The following is a 16,105-nucleotide window of genomic DNA, read 5'->3' on the forward strand; positions in this document are numbered from 1 at the left end:
ATTCCCCTGCAGAGTGTCAAAGATTTTACAAAAGCTCTTTCATACAAGATCTCAACAGTGTAATATGGGCTAAGATATGAAGTCCAATCTTCTTGTAGTTTCCAGAAATGCATAATGTATTTCCAGTTCACATAAAAGGCATTTACAAAGAAACTGGCTACATTTAGATACGGAAATTTAAATCTGGTACTGATTATACATTAGATACAAAGTAATGGTCTGTCATTACACGAGCTAATTGTTAAAGAGTGCTGTTAATCCTTTGAGTACCACTGGTTTCTGCCAGAAACCACCATTTTATTAATTTAATTTTAGAGTACCAGTGCCTTCAGCATGAAACCACTGATGCTTTGCAAGTCAGAGAGATCTACTGTATACTGAGGTACTACTTTGAATAAAGTACATTGTAAGAGCACTTACAGCATTCAAAGTAACAGTCAGTGTGGAGACTGTGTTTCGTGCATGATTGTAGGAGACTACACCATGCGTGTTTTCTTACTTTCTTTTCTGCTTGCTTTTTTTAAAACAATACTGCTACATTATGAGTAGTTTCGAAATGGAACCACTGGGGCAGTATGTAGTTATGATACAAAATTGATTAAATTTCAGGCCCATTTTTGCTTGTTATTGACTGCAAATCGTTTTAGGTATTATGGGTTCATGGAAGTTTCGAGATGTGGAATTGTGCCCAGAAAAAATATGAATCTACTTTCAAATATACTACTTGAAATGATTTGTGGTTGAAAATGTTATGTCTGATGTACCAGTGGTTCCAAAATGAAACCACCACCTTAAAACAACTGACTGTTTACTTCTTGTCAATTTCTTCTTGCATTTGTTGCTTATTACGACAATGAAGATTAATTTTGTGGAAAATGTTAAGATTATATTCCAATGTGAGCCCACTGCCTTAAAACAGTTGGATGTTTACTTTTGCCAATTTCTTCTTGCATTCATTGCTTACTGTGCTGATAAAGGTTAATTTCGTGGAAATTTTTAAACTTGTATATTTTTTTGGTATTGTTGGGACTCATACGTTAAACTCATCAGTACAGCTCATCTTAAGCTTATACACTGAACCAACTGTTTGTGTTGCTCTCATGTTTTTATATTCAGCTCTTTGTACTGCTTGGCCTCCATACACTTGCCTTATTTTTAGGAGTTGACCAATCTCTGTGCAGTACTACAATCAAACAAGTCACCAAGTTAAAACATCTGCCTGCAACAGAACAACAACAGCCGCAACAAGTAATGTAGTCAGTTTCACGGGAAAAGAGACAGATGACTGTGCAAAATCAGTTATCAAGAAAGGACTCAATTTTGCATCAACACCAACTCAGCTTCAGATTTTATCAGTTGTACAGAACAAGTTATCTGTGCCCTCCCCAACAAAGATGTGGAAGGAATACAGTGGGCAATGTGCCATGTACTCATGAGTCACTCCACCAAAGACAAATATCACGAAAGCAGAACTACAGAAAGATCCTGAAATCGTCATTATACCTGCAGCCACAGGAAATGCCATTGTACCACTTCTGCTATCAGAATACAATCACAGAATGTATAATTTACTTGATGACCCAGCAGACAGAAAATTAAAAGGAGACCTGACCAAGATGGTAAAAAGGAAGACTGTCAAGACTCAGTGCCAGTCCCTGCCTAAGGGAAGGGAAGTATCAAAAAGCTTTGATCATGTGCTGCTGTTATCACTATTGGCTCTACGGCTTACCAAACTACACAGACAAGACATTCCTCTAAGGTCTGTTGTAAGCAACACAGGCACACTTATGTAACAGCTGGCCAAACATCTGATGGCAGTATTAAGTTCCTATGTCAGTAAATGTCAGCATCAAATCAGAAACTCAGTAAATTTCATTCGGTAGCTACAACAACAATGCCTTCAAACCAGGAGATTATATTGAGCTTTGATGTGGTCTCATTTTTCACCAAGGTGCTGCTTTGCGATTCCCTCAAGCTGATCATGTAGCTTCAGTCCCACAATGCCTAACCTCTTCAAATTTCCTCTTACACATACATTCTTGCCCACAAGGAGTGATTATTATGAACAAACAGATGACATTGGCACAAGGTGTCGTATTTCATCAGTAGTGGCAAACTTATTCATGGAAGATTTTGAAGAAAAACTTTTGAAAAATATATGTTGGTGACACACTTGGTGTACAGCTACAGGGGCGTGAAAGGCTTGAGTAGTTCCTCAAAATCTGAAAACTACACCCCAGCATCAGAGTCATTGTGGGGTTGGAAAAGAAAGGCAACTCCTCTTTCTTATGTCCTGGCACTATGGGGAAAGTGTCTACAGCAAAGCCACCCACACTGACTTGTGCCAGCTTAGTTCCAGCTGGCATCATCCCTCGCATTGTGAGGGTGTGCTACAGATACTGGTCCACAAGGTCCATGCAGTGTATGACCAAGAAAGCCTATCAACAGAGCTCAAGCAGATCCACGGAGAATGGATATGGCAAAGACACAAATCTGATGTGCCTTTAGGCAGAAGTTACAAACCCAGCAAACAGAAAATAATAAGGAAAAAAGGACAGAATTTAGCTCAGCATAACACTGAAAGCATTTCATATCATCATCCAAAAATGCAAGCACTATTAGGTTCTGCGAAAAAGACATGAGACTCCATAGCCCAGGTGTCTACCGTATTCAATGTAAATGCAGTACTGTGTAAGAAGTCAAAAAAAGGTTTCTCACAAAATATGCAGTTGCACAACACTGCAAGCAACAGGGGATTTCATGAAATAAGAACAAGCAAACATGCTAAGATAAACCTCTTCTTTTAAAGGATTATGTCTTAAAGGAATCTGTTGAGATGTGAGTGGCTGATTGTCTGATAAATAGAGAGAGTGGCTTCAATCTAAGTAAGGTTGGGACACAGACTCAGTACAATGAAATCACGTCAGCCCTGACTTCTGCACCTGACACGGGCGGCAGAGGCACTGAGGGAGCAGACTTTGCTAACAGCATTTGGCAATTGCAGCCCCCTACCACTCAAAGTTACACTGGCTGGAAGCAGAATATGTGGTAGGAGCTGATAAAGAGTATAAAGGAGGCACGATGTAGCAAAGATGCCCATTCTACTGTCAAAATAATACTATTTCATCAACAATTGCACTCAGCTGGATACTGAAGAGCAAGATAAATAGTTGATTCACCAAGAGAGTTTTAAGACCACGCTATGAGTAAGGTATTGTGGGAGGATCATATTTAGAAGGAGTGGGCGTTCAAATCCTTATTCAGCAGTCCTGATTACATTACACATGAATTCACGGAATTTGTCTAGACGATTTGTTCAGGTCCTAGCTGCATTTTTAGTGACACTTCTGTCAGTGAGACACTAGATTACAATTTTCCATCTTCAATTATTAGAGAGAAGAGCTCTTATTGTCTTAAGATATTAATAAACTTCTGTTGACTACTTCTTGGTTTTTTGCTTTACATGTTTAATGCAGACATATTATCACTTTTTAAATCAAATATTTCTTGTATGAGAAACTACATAGCACTTGGATATGTTGTTATGAACCTGCGAAAATATCTACCTGAGGAACTTTTTGTAGCTGTCAATTTAATCCCTCTACCATTAACTATGCAGCTATACGAAACAATACATATACCAGAAAATGAATTCACTGTTTGCAAAGAGAAACAAAGGACAAACAGGGCAAGGGAGACAGTGAATTTTAGGTTTATATATATGTCTTAGCTCTACATGCAAAATACTACCGACTGTCTCTGGGAAAAGATAAACAGAATAACAACAGATCATATAAAAAAAATGTTTTTATTTTGAATTTATCCCTCATGACACATAAATGGCATTTTTTATTTTCTTTCTTTCTTTCTTTTTTTTCTCCAAGAGACCATCCATGTGCCAGTCTTAAGGATATGACATTTCTGCAGTCAAGATTCACTGCACAAAATTAATTTGTACATTCTTTGGTGACATGGTACACAATGAACACAGGATTTAAGTATTACAAACATTAGAAACACAATAATTATTTTGCAAATAATGCTCAAAAAATAAAAATAAAAAAATAAATTACATTTCTGAGTGACACACAACCATATACAGTGCTTTTAGTAACATGATAATGAAAAAATATGCAGTTTTCCAATCAAATGAGGGGAACGTCAAATTACAAATACTGAATTTTCCAACTCTCAGTTGTTGTCAGTTTCAGTTTTTAATTTCTTCTCTAGCATAGTTTATTTTAAATATAATCGTCTATGCGCAAGAAGGCAGGGTTTCTGTTGCATTTAAAAGTGAGATTAAGAGGAAATAAACCAAGTGTGCAACAAACACTCACTTGAAATTAAAATAAAACAATTCCTCATTATTATAAACTTCAAGATGGTAAACAAACAAAAATTTTGCAGATATTCACATTAAATTCAAAGAAACTTAGAGAATCTGTTTTTATAGTGCAAGGGAAACAAATTACATGCTTTTCATACCCATGATACGGTTTGATAAATTTTAATGTTTTGACTTCAACGTGTAAATGGAGTAGCATCTCTCTATTGCTAGTGGAAATGTAGTGAATTTACCACCAGCGCCAAAACCTGTATTCTTGCTGAATGATTTAGTTGTTAGCTGGGGGGTTCCAAGATTCAGCTGGACGTGGAAACCAAATAGCGTTTAAAGATGTAAATGGATCAAAACCAAGGCCTCTCTGAAACATAAAATTTTATTATGACTCGAACAGTATGTTTAATAAATGGCTCATTCACACGTACATTTGAATATAGGCAATACATGTGACACCAGAAGCAAGATAGCTCACACTTGATATTTCATGCTGCATAATGCAGATTTATTGATTTAGGCAATGTGAAATAGGCATGTGCCGTTTTAGCACTGCCTAAATTGCCCTAGGACTAGAGCTGACCTCTTCCACAGATGAAGCAGTGTGCAGGTATTACAAACATGGTCTCAAATCAGAACTGCAGAAATTAGACTTACGCCCACTTAACCTCTAACATACTGAGTTCAAAATCATCATGTCAGGTACATCTACAATCACACATTAATGACACTTGTAGCTAAGAGTACTTAGTTTTCAATACATTGAGAGCAAGACCTCTACTGTGGAAAAAAAAAAAAAAAACTGACACTCTCACTCTCTCATAAATATTATAAATGAAGAGATGCTGTATCTGGTGTCCGAAGAAACAGTACCACAACATGTATTTGGCTTGATGTTCTGACAATCCAATCCATTGGCAGTCATATGTATGCAGACGGTTTTAATTCATTTGTAAATTATGCACGATGGCATCATAAGTACCGGTGTTTGTAATCTGAAATACACTCCTGGAAATTGAAATAAGAACACCATGAATTCATTGTCCCAGGAAGGGGAAACTTTATTGACACATTCCTGGGGTCAGATACATCACATGATCACACTGGCAGAACCACAGGCACATAGACACAGGCAACAGAGCATGCACAATGTCGGCACTAGTACAGTGTACAGCCACCTTTCGCAGCAATGCAGGCTGCTATTCTCCCATGGAGACGATCTTAGAGATGCTGGATGTAGTCCTGTGGAACGGCTTGCCATGCCATTTCCACCTGGCGCCTCAGTTGGACCAGCGTTCGTGCTGGACGTGCAGACCGCGTGAGACGACGCTTCATCCAGTCCCAAACATGCTCAATGGGGGACAGATCCGGAGATCTTGCTGGCCAGGGTAGTTGACTTACACCTTCTAGAGCACGTTGGGTGGCACGGGATACATGCAGACGTGCATTGTCCTGTTGGAACAGCAAGTTCCCTTGCCGGTCTAGGAATGGTAGAACGATGGGTTCGATGACGGTTTGGATGTACCGTGCACTATTCAGTGTCCCCTAGACAATCACCAGTAGTGTACGGCCAGTGTAGGAGATCGCTCCCCACACCATGATGCCGGGTGTTGGCCCTGTGTGCCTCGGTCGTATGCAGTCCTGATTGTGGCGCTCACCTGCACGGCGCCAAACATGCATACGACCATCATTGGCACCAAGGCAGAAGCGACTCTCATCGCTGAAGACGACACGTCTCCATTCGTCCCTCCATTCACGCCTGTCGCGACACCACTGGAGGCGGGCTGCACGATGTTGGGGCGTGAGCGGAAGACGGCCTAACGGTGTGCGGGACCGTAGCCCAGCTTCATGGAGACGGTCGCGAATGGTCCTCGCCGATACCCCAGGAGCAACAGTGTCCCTAATTTGCTGGGAAGTGGCGGTGCGGTCCCCTACGGCACTGCGTAGGATCCTACGGTCTTGGCGTGCATCCGTGCGTCGCTGCGGTCCGGTCCCAGGTCGACGGGCACGTGCACCTTCCGCCGACCACTAGCAACAACATCGATGTACTGTGGAGACCTCACGCCCCACGTGTTGAGCAATTCGGCGGTACGTCCACCCGGCCTCCTGCATGCCCACTATACGCCCTCGCTCAAAGTCCGTCAACTGCACATACGGTTCACGTCCACGCTGTCGCGGCATGCTACCAGTGTTAAAGACTGCGATGGAGCTCCGTATGCCATGGCAAACTGGCTGACACTGACGGCGGCGGTGCACAAATGCTGCGCAGCTAGCGCCATTCGACGGCCAACACCGCGGTTCCTGGTGTGTCCGCTGTACTGTGCATGTGATCATTGCTTGTACAGCCCTCTCGCAGTGTCCGGAGCAAGTATGGTGGGTCTGACACACCGGTGTCAATGTGTTCTTTTTTCCATTTCCAGGAGTGTAGAATGGACATGAAAAGATACAGCTACAGATAGGCCATCAGTGCCAACTTTATGCCGAGGATTATTAAATTTTAAGGATAAGCGATCCAATTTAGTGTTATTTCAAAAGTAATTATAGTTAAAAGATATTTATTGAGCTGGAAAACTGGTCATATTGCACAGTATACTTGCTCCAATCTCAAGTAACTATTATCTGCATTAATGATACGGCACAGAACTACCTATTTTCTAAGAGTGATTAAATGACAACTGGGAAGACAGTGGAGGGCAACCACCCAATAGAGATTCTTTACAACTCACGGTGCCGCAGTTAGCTGGTTTGGATGAAAAGAAAACAATAATTTACAGTTTAAGTAAGCCAATCTAGACTTAGTAAACAAAATATAATTTATAAAGGAAGAGTATGAGCAAATTAATGCACTTGTAACAGCTCAGCCACAAACAAATATTGATAAATTAAACAATGTCTGGTTGTACATGGATGACCAGTTTGTGTTGTTAAGTGAAAGATGAAATGAAACTTCAAACAAATCAACTGAAACAGAGGTTATATCTGATGTATAACGTCACACATAGCAACCATCAATGTTTTTAAGTGTGGAAAAACGGTAGGGAGAATTTAGATTTAGGTCTATATACAAACTCTGCAAGCCACGATATGGTATAAAAGGTACCTTGTACCACTACTAATAATTTCCTGTCCAATTCCATTCACAAATGGATCATGGGAAAAATGACTGTCTATATGCCTCCAACCGAGCTCTAATTTCTCTCGTCTTCGTGGTCTTTACACAAAATGTACATTAGCGGCAGGAAAATCGTTCTGCAGTCAGCTGCATCTGCCTATCCTCTAAATTTTACCATAACACTTGCATGCAGATCAAATCTACTCAAAACAAATTCAGCAGCACACGTCTGAATTTCTTTGATGTCTTCCTTTAATATGACCTGATACGGCAGTACTTCGCAAGTACTCTGCTGCCTGAGTAAATGCTTCCTTTGTGTAGTGCACCTCTTACCTATCAAGAGGAATCCTACACTTGTCCACCACATAACCCAGGTCCAGAATTCTGCAATCAAGTCCATCCCAGAAATGATGGAGCCTCTGGTTGAGACCCTCTACTCGGCTGTAAACAAAAGGTCTCCCAATCAATTTCTGGGCATGATACTGCAAATTGTGAGATCTGTTTGCAACCTGCGAGACAGGCTAACATCCTTCACCATTTCCACCAACAGCCCGTATGAAATGAGAATGGACGCGGAATCCAAGCAACAGACATCATTGGTGCCAAAATGAGCCACAACCTGCAGATGACTGCACCCTGAACCCTTGATAGCCACAGGCAGAGCCTTCTCCACATCTCAGATAAGACCCCATGGCAGGCATACTGGGCACACATTTAGTTTTTTTCCTGGCTCTTACCCTATCTTCCTAAAGGGTTCCATATCACAGCTAATATTTATTGGAGTTTCCCATAACTAGAAAATCCCTCCCCCCATGTGTCTGCTCAGCCCCCTGGTGAAGGAGTGGCCACATGTCCACTCACAGGGTGAACACGTGAGGCCAGATGGCTGGTCCCTACATTGACACTCTGACTCATGCTACGTGAATGCATTACAACCTGCCATTCAGCCTTCAGTGACAGTGGATCCCCAACGTTGGGTACACTGTAAGGTGCCTCAGTAGCAGTAACTATGGGTGCAACAAGTGGCACATGTGGTGCACCATGCGACATGCCGATTCTCCACCATTTTTACACCACAAGGCAGCAGCAGCCTGAAAATGGCTGACCATGGCCAAAAGCATCTGTAACTGTTTGCGAACTGCGGCCAGCTCCTACTGCGCCCACACACGGAATGTACCCATCCTACTATGAGAAATGAGCTGTAGAAGCACACAGAAAAGCTAGCTATGTAACTTGCTCCTCTCTTAATGTTTCACTAGTGCAGCAAGAAAGTCAGTTAAATGTTGATACAACTGAACTGAGAAGAAAAGTCACAGATATTTTATTTTGACTAGTCATGCAAGCATGTAGCACTGTTTCACAGCTGCGAGAAAATAAAAAAATAAAAAAATGTGTTGGAGGAAGAAATGGAATGAGAAAGTACAGCACTGACTGAAAGATAAGAAACGGGACAGAGACCACAGGCCAAAAGAAAACAGACCAATCTTGTTGCTGAGCTCTCACTAAGTTTGTTCGTGGGTAAAACATTTTTCTAATGAGATGTATATTTACCAAATATTTTCTTTGGTTAATGAAGTGTAGATCTTAAAAACTTATGGCCCTTATATAGAAGTGGATGTGAAATGGTTGATGAGGATTTTGAGTTAACTAATAACTACAAGATGATTCTCTATACTAGAGTTGTAATCAGTTTCAACTAAAATGTGATTACTGTCGGAGACGGGACAAGGGACAGTACAAAAATAAAATGAAACTTTAAGGGACTGAATTTTTTTTTTTACAAAATATTACTGGTTTTAAAAAAGGCTGTGTAGCATTAGAATGAAACATGGACTGAACTGCACATGATTAGCATTTATTAGTGGTAGTTACTAAGTATGATGTGAAAAGCATTGTTTTCTTCTTCTTTATATTGAACACTACTTTGCTAGCAGTCTGATTACAGTGAACTTGATTTTATAATACGTGACAGGAATAAGATAGAATCAAAAAAGGATTTATTGATTTATTGGGGAGGATTGTCTTAGTGAGGCTATCTCAAGGAGGAGGATCAGATTTTAGTAAAGTACAGGTAAGATGATTTTAGTTTTATGGGAATTAGGCTATGGTCTAAGCAAGGGTTCTAGAGAAATCCTCCGAAGAAGGCTTCTTTAGCTGACTTTTGAACTCAAACAAGCTCAACAAGCCAAATTTTTCATACAAAACCAATTTACATTGGGTTGTGATGCCATTTGAATGCTGCCATAGATCACAGAGTTGCGCCAGCATGCATTATGAACCTTGTGCTGCAGAATATTTGGTGACATTTGCTTTATTTAGTACCAAAGCCTATAACTTATCTTATTTGCAGCTATCTTATTTTCTCTTAAAGTTGTTATGTTTTGAATTTTTCAGGCCCCTCTATACATCGTAGTGCAGTAATGACTGGGCCTTGATAAAAGTAAAGTATCAGAGAACTGAATTCAGTGGTTCTCTGGTTACAAACTCTGATGATATCTCCAACATTGGGAGATAAAATGATCAGCACTGAAATCTTTATCTGACCATGGCTAAACACCCATGAAACTATAATCACAAATGATATAAATACTACCCATGAAAGCCTGGAAGGTATATACAGCCCTCAGTAAATGATGGTGAATCATAAAGAGAATAACATGTTAGTTACATAAAGTGGCAATAGTTTCTAGGAAATTACTGGAGTTTTCTCTCCCCCTTCCCCTTTATTCTGGTAATTTGGAACGGTTCCGAAGATGCCAGGGCTTTAACTGTGACTTCGGTTATGACAACAGCCTTTGACAAAGAGACTTAGATAGAAGCAGCAAAGTATTTTTAAACAAGGTAGCAAGCAGACATAACTGGAAGCATTTATATAAGTACTGGTGAAGAGCTATTATGTGTAACTTAATGAGGTCATTCTTGGACAATAGATGATAACACACAGGGGGAAAAAACTACAAAGAACGAAACTTGTCTAGCTTGAAGGGGAAAACCAGATGGCACTATGGTTGGCTCACTAGATGGTACTGTCATAGGTCAAACGGGTATCAACTGCCTTTTTTAAAATAGGAACCCCCATTTTTTTATTACATATTTGTGTAGTATGTAAAGAAATATGAATGTTTTAGTTAGACCACTTTTTACGCTTTGTGATAGATGGTACTGTAATAGTCATAAACATATGGCTCACAATTTTAGACTAACAGTTGGTAACAGGTAGGTTTTTTAAATTAAAATACAGAACGAAGGTACGTTTGAACATTTTATTTTGATTGTTCCAATGTGATACATGTACCTTTGTGAACTTATCATTTCTGAGAACGCATGCTGTCACAGCACGATTACCTGTAAAGACCACATAAATGTAATAAATGCTCAAAATGATGTCTGCCAACCTCAATGCATTTGGCAATACGTGTAACAACATTCCTCTGAACACCGAGTAGTTCGCCTTCCGTAATGTTTGCACATGCATTGCAACGTGCTGATGCATGTTGTCAGGCGTTGTTGGTGGATCACGATAGCAAATGTCCTTCAACTTTCCCCACAGAAAGAAATCCGGGAACGTCAGATCCGGTGAACGTAAGGGCCATGGTATGGTGCTTCGACGACCAATCCACCTGTCATGAAATACGCTATTCAATACCGCTTCAACTGCACGCGAGCTATGTGCCAGACATCCATCATATTGGAAGTGCATCGCCATTCTGTCATGCAGTAAAACATCTTGCAGTAACATCAGTAGAACATTACATAGGAAATCAGCATACATTGCACCATTTAGATTGCCATCGATAAAATGGGAGCCAATTATCCTTCCTCCCATAATGCCGCACCATACATTAACCCGCCAAGGTCGCTGATGTTCCACTTGTTGAAGCGATTGTGGATTTTCCGTTGCCCAAAAGTGCACATTATGCTGGTTTACATTACCGCTGTTGGTGAATGACCCTTTATCGCTAAATAGAATGTGTGCAAAAAAAATCTGTCACCGTCCCGTAATTTCTCTTGTGTCCAGTGGCAGAACTGTTCACGATGTTCAAAGACGTCACCATGAAATTCCTGGTGCATAGAAATATGGTACGGGTGCAATCGATGTTGATGTAGCATTCTCAACACCGACGTTTTTAAGATTCCCGATTCTCGTGCAATTTGTCTGCTACTGATGTGCAGATTAGCCGCGACAGCAGCTAAAACACCTACTTGGGCATGGTTGACGTTTCACATGTGGCTGAGCACCTCCTGTTTTCTTAAGTAACGTAACTATCCGGCGAACGGTCCAGACACTTGGATGATGTCGTCCAGGATACCGAACAGCATACATAGCACACGCCCGTTGGGCATTTTGATCACAACAGCCATACATCAACACGATATCGACCTTTTCCACAATTAGTAAACGGTCCATTTTAACACGGGTAATGTATCACGAAGCAAATACTGTCCCCACTAGTGGAATGTTTCATGATACCACGTACTTATATGATTGTGACTATTACAGTGCCATTTATCACAAAGCGAAAAAAGTGGTCCAACTAAAACATTTATATTTCTTTACGTACTACACAAATATGTATTAAAAATGGGGGTTCCTATTTAAAAAAAAAACACAGTTGATATCCGTTTGACCTATGGCAGCGCCATCTAGTGAGCCAACCATAGCGCCATCTGGTTTCCCCTTCAAGCTAGACGAGTTTTGTTCTTTGTAGTTTTTTCGTTTGATGCTTATTTCATGAGATATTTGACCCGGTCACTATCAATGGACCACCCTGTATAGCTCTGAAAAGACTGAAATCATATTTAAATAAATTCTTAACTATCATTAGAAGAGTAAAACATAAAATATTGCTGTTGCACAGGAACAGCACTTTGATTAATAAATTTAAGCTTACTTTGAATAAGGCTCTGGGTTCCTTAAACAACAACAATATCTCAAAGTTATTGCTTTAATACAGTTAATAAAGTTAACACAGTATGCCTAATACTTCCAGTCAAAAAGTATGTAAATAGCAGATTTTAATTGGGTCTGACACCCTAAAAATATTTAAGTATTTGAAAATAACTAATACAGTACTATATTAACACATTACTAAAATAGTACTAATATTTTGAAACTGAAAATTTAACATTATGTATGTATTTAATTCTCTATTTTATAAAGACTTTTAATATTGATCTAAATGCCATTATTAGGGCTAGAGTATCTTTAGAAAGGTGCAAGGGGTGACCACCTGACTGGATTACTGAATATGAAGTCGTTGATGATGACTGGTTGGATATCCAATTCATCCAAAACATCTCGGTGGGCATGAAGAACAGCCAAGTTGTTCAGTCGCTTCTGTCCCATTGTTAATCGGAGATATGACTTCAGACGTCTAAGGGTGCTAAATAACCTTTCTGTTGTTGCTGTCGTGATTGGAACTACTTAGAGAAGCTTAATGCACTTCACTACTTCACATAATATTTCTACAACTGCAGGCTCTTGTGTAATGTACTTTCTTATACCACACGTTTTTTAAGACCAGCTGTTTTTTTTTAGCGATATCAGCTAACACATTCAAGTGTAAGTGCAGTCTCTCAATGTCTAGGTCATTTTTGAAAAATCAGCTGATTTTTTTCAAATTTGTTTCCCCTCTGTTTACTAAAAGCAAGCACTATTGTTCAACTGCAATGACCTGTGTGAGTCCAGTTGAAGCAAACAACTCAGTAATGCAAGATTGCACCATTTCACAAACTTCAATGTACATAGCTTTGTATTATTCCTTTGGGGTTTTGAAGGTGTGCCGTGAACTGGTTTCATTACTTTCATACTTCTTTGGTATAATTCGATTCCGAGGAAGCGAAGGATCATAAACTTGTGAAAGTTTTCTTTTAAACACAATTCTCAAAAGTGTTCAAAACTATCATGCCTTCCATTCAATACACAAATCAAGCCCTCATATACTTTTTCCAAATCAGCAACACTTAGATGAGGGCACTAAATTTTTCATTGACACCCTCTACTGGGTTCACTGCATGGCAATAAAAACATAAAAAGAAATTGTAACATTGACTCAAGATAGCCTGCACATTTGTAACCTGCCTCTGTTTTGTCCTCTGCAGGAAATGTTTCAAAAAACTCTAGAAGTTCTTCAAAGTATTTCAATATTCTCAAGATACTACAAGCATGCATAGTCCATCGAGTTGGGCAAAGGGGTCATATACCAGCTTGGTCGTTGGTGCTCTCACAACGTATGCTTCTTGGAAGTCCCATCGTTTTTTTGGATTCCATTACGGTGTGCTTGACTAAAGCCATAATACCCCTCATAGAAGTAAAATAGCAGGGACTGTCTAGAACTGCCAAGTTTAAACTGTGAGCAGTGCAGTGCACATAATGTGCTTTTGGTTGTATATCCAACCCTAACTTTTTTAGTCCTTTGTGAACTTACCTCTCATATTTGAGGCACCATTATAGCACTGTCCTCCTAAGTTATCCAGTGACAAATCAATACGAGCAAAAACATCTTTTAAAATACTAAACAGAGTTTGTGATTCAGTGTTGGGGGAAGAAATGCATCTTATTTGTTTGAAGTAAACTGTAATAGACTTTTAGCATCTGCCTCTGTAAGTTTCGCAAAAAACTCTTTCGGTAGATGCTTCATATTCTAACCACGTATATCTGATCAACCAAGACTTCTGAAATGATCTTCCCTTACGAGATTGTCCAGGTTACGGCTGTGAACGGTTCTCACCTGAAGACAACGAAGCAATTGACAACACAATAATTGTTGGAGGTTGACCTGCAGTATCATCAACTTCCAAGTGCGCCTTTTTGGTAACAAATTTATCCCTTGCAAACTTAATTCACAATACACAAAGAGGCTAAAGTAAATGAATAAAATATAGTCATATAAAATAGTCCACTAGACACTAAAGTCAGAACACTAAATAAGTCTGCAGTATGCACTGAATGAAACTATCTGCACTGAATGACTGCAACAGCAGGGTGGGCTTTATATAGCTGCGGCATCGTAATGTCTTGAAGCATCAAGGTGATACAAGGCGGAGGGTTCCAGGAACTTCTGCTCCAGTCCTTTTGATGTCACTGCAGCTGCAGCGCTGGCCCACCGGCACCAGACTTTACCCGAAGGTTTGCGCACTGGGACAAATTCTAAGTGTGCCCGCAGCACCGTAACACTATATGATTCCCACCACTTGTTTTCAGTTAACCTGATTACTACCATAATAATTATTTGTTTTAACTCATTACTGAATGTATTTTAAAAGGTAACTATCGTCAAACAAGGAAAATAAAAAATTTCAACATAATTTTCTGATTTTACAAAGCTTAATATAACTAACAATTTTCTTAAATTATTGGGGAAGCTCCACCGACCAAAACGAATTTTTGAGGGGGCTTGGGCCCCCTCAGGCCCCATGATGGAGTCGGCGCCTGTGATAACACGTTATCCTCAAAACTATTTACCTGTTACAAGTGAAACAAGGTAATTTCATACTATATAACTGGTATAAATAAATGAATAAATCTTTCTTTTTACAATGTTTCTGTATTATAAATCAAGAAATACCTTATATAATCTTGTCATTAATATATGTGTAGCATATAAGAGAAAAGGTTAGTTTGTGTAGATGTCCCATTAGATATGATCAATGTTATTGAGACTAAAATGCACGAAGAACAAGGTAAGGACATAACACTAGTGAGTGCATCCCAACACGTTAAAACCAAAATACATTAAAGTTTCGTGTTGTGAACAGTTTTATTTAATAACCTGCATGACATTTAAATCTCTCTGTCTTACCAGACAAGTACTGGTTTACGTTCTTCGCTGCAATGGAAGTGTTTATCATCACTGTTAAGTGTTAATGTGTGTATGTTTAATAAACCAATGTGTTTGTAATAAACCATTGTATTTGAACAGAGAAAAACTTGTGTTATTCCTGTGGTGTCACCGCCAGACACCACACTTGCTAGGTGGTAGCCTTTAAATCGGCCGCGGTCCGTTAGTATACGTCGGACCCGCGTGTCGCCACTGTCAGTGATAGCAGACCGAGCGCCACCACACGGCAGGTCTAGAGAGACTTACTAGCACTCGCCCCAGTTGTACAGCCGACGTTCATAGCAATGGTTCACTGACAAATATGCTCTCATTTGCCGAGACGATAGTTAGCATAGCCTTCAGCTACATTTGCTACGACCTAGCAAGGTGCCGTATTCAATTGCTAATTAATATTAAGAAGCATGTATCATCAAGAGCGATGTTCTACAATTATGGATTAAAGTTAAGTATTCCAGAAGCTACGTACTTTTCTTTATAGCATTCATTACATATCCTGTTTCAGACCTCACGCCAGCCTGCGTGAGTTTAAGCGCGTGCCTTTCGGCTTCCTCTCATTGTCTAGACACAACATTTTTGGCGACGAGGATGGGATACGTGGTTGAGAGCATGGCGTGTGCCGAACAACAATCCGCACCACCGCGGAAATTCTTTGCATGGCCGAAAGCCACTTCCCCTTGGCAATGCTTACACATCGATTTTGCTGGTCCATTCCAGAATGCTCGATGGTTGGTTGTTGTCGATTCCTTCCGTAATTTTCCTTTTGTTGTCAGGATGTCTTCCACGACGTCTTCAGCCACCATCCAAGCGTTATCTGCT

General features: G+C 39.9%; 1 protein-coding gene across 3 annotated transcripts in view; it reads right to left on the reverse strand.

Moving 5' to 3' along the window:
• Nucleotides 1–3,794: 3,794 nt before the first annotated feature.
• The window catches only part of LOC124621849 (transmembrane protein 131), a 386,383-nt gene continuing 374,072 nt past the window's right edge, over nt 3,795–16,105 (reverse strand). For all 3 annotated transcript variants that reach the window (XM_047147293.1, XM_047147295.1, XM_047147292.1), the window contains exon 25: nt 3,795–4,703. In XM_047147293.1, coding sequence (XP_047003249.1) covers nt 4,614–4,703 — 90 coding nt within the window. In that variant the 3' untranslated portion in view covers nt 3,795–4,613. The remainder of the gene's footprint in view (nt 4,704–16,105) is intronic.

The sequence above is a fragment of the Schistocerca americana genome, chromosome 7 (genome assembly GCF_021461395.2).
Source record: "Schistocerca americana isolate TAMUIC-IGC-003095 chromosome 7, iqSchAmer2.1, whole genome shotgun sequence".
NCBI classification, from domain to species: Eukaryota; Metazoa; Arthropoda; class Insecta; order Orthoptera; family Acrididae; genus Schistocerca; species Schistocerca americana.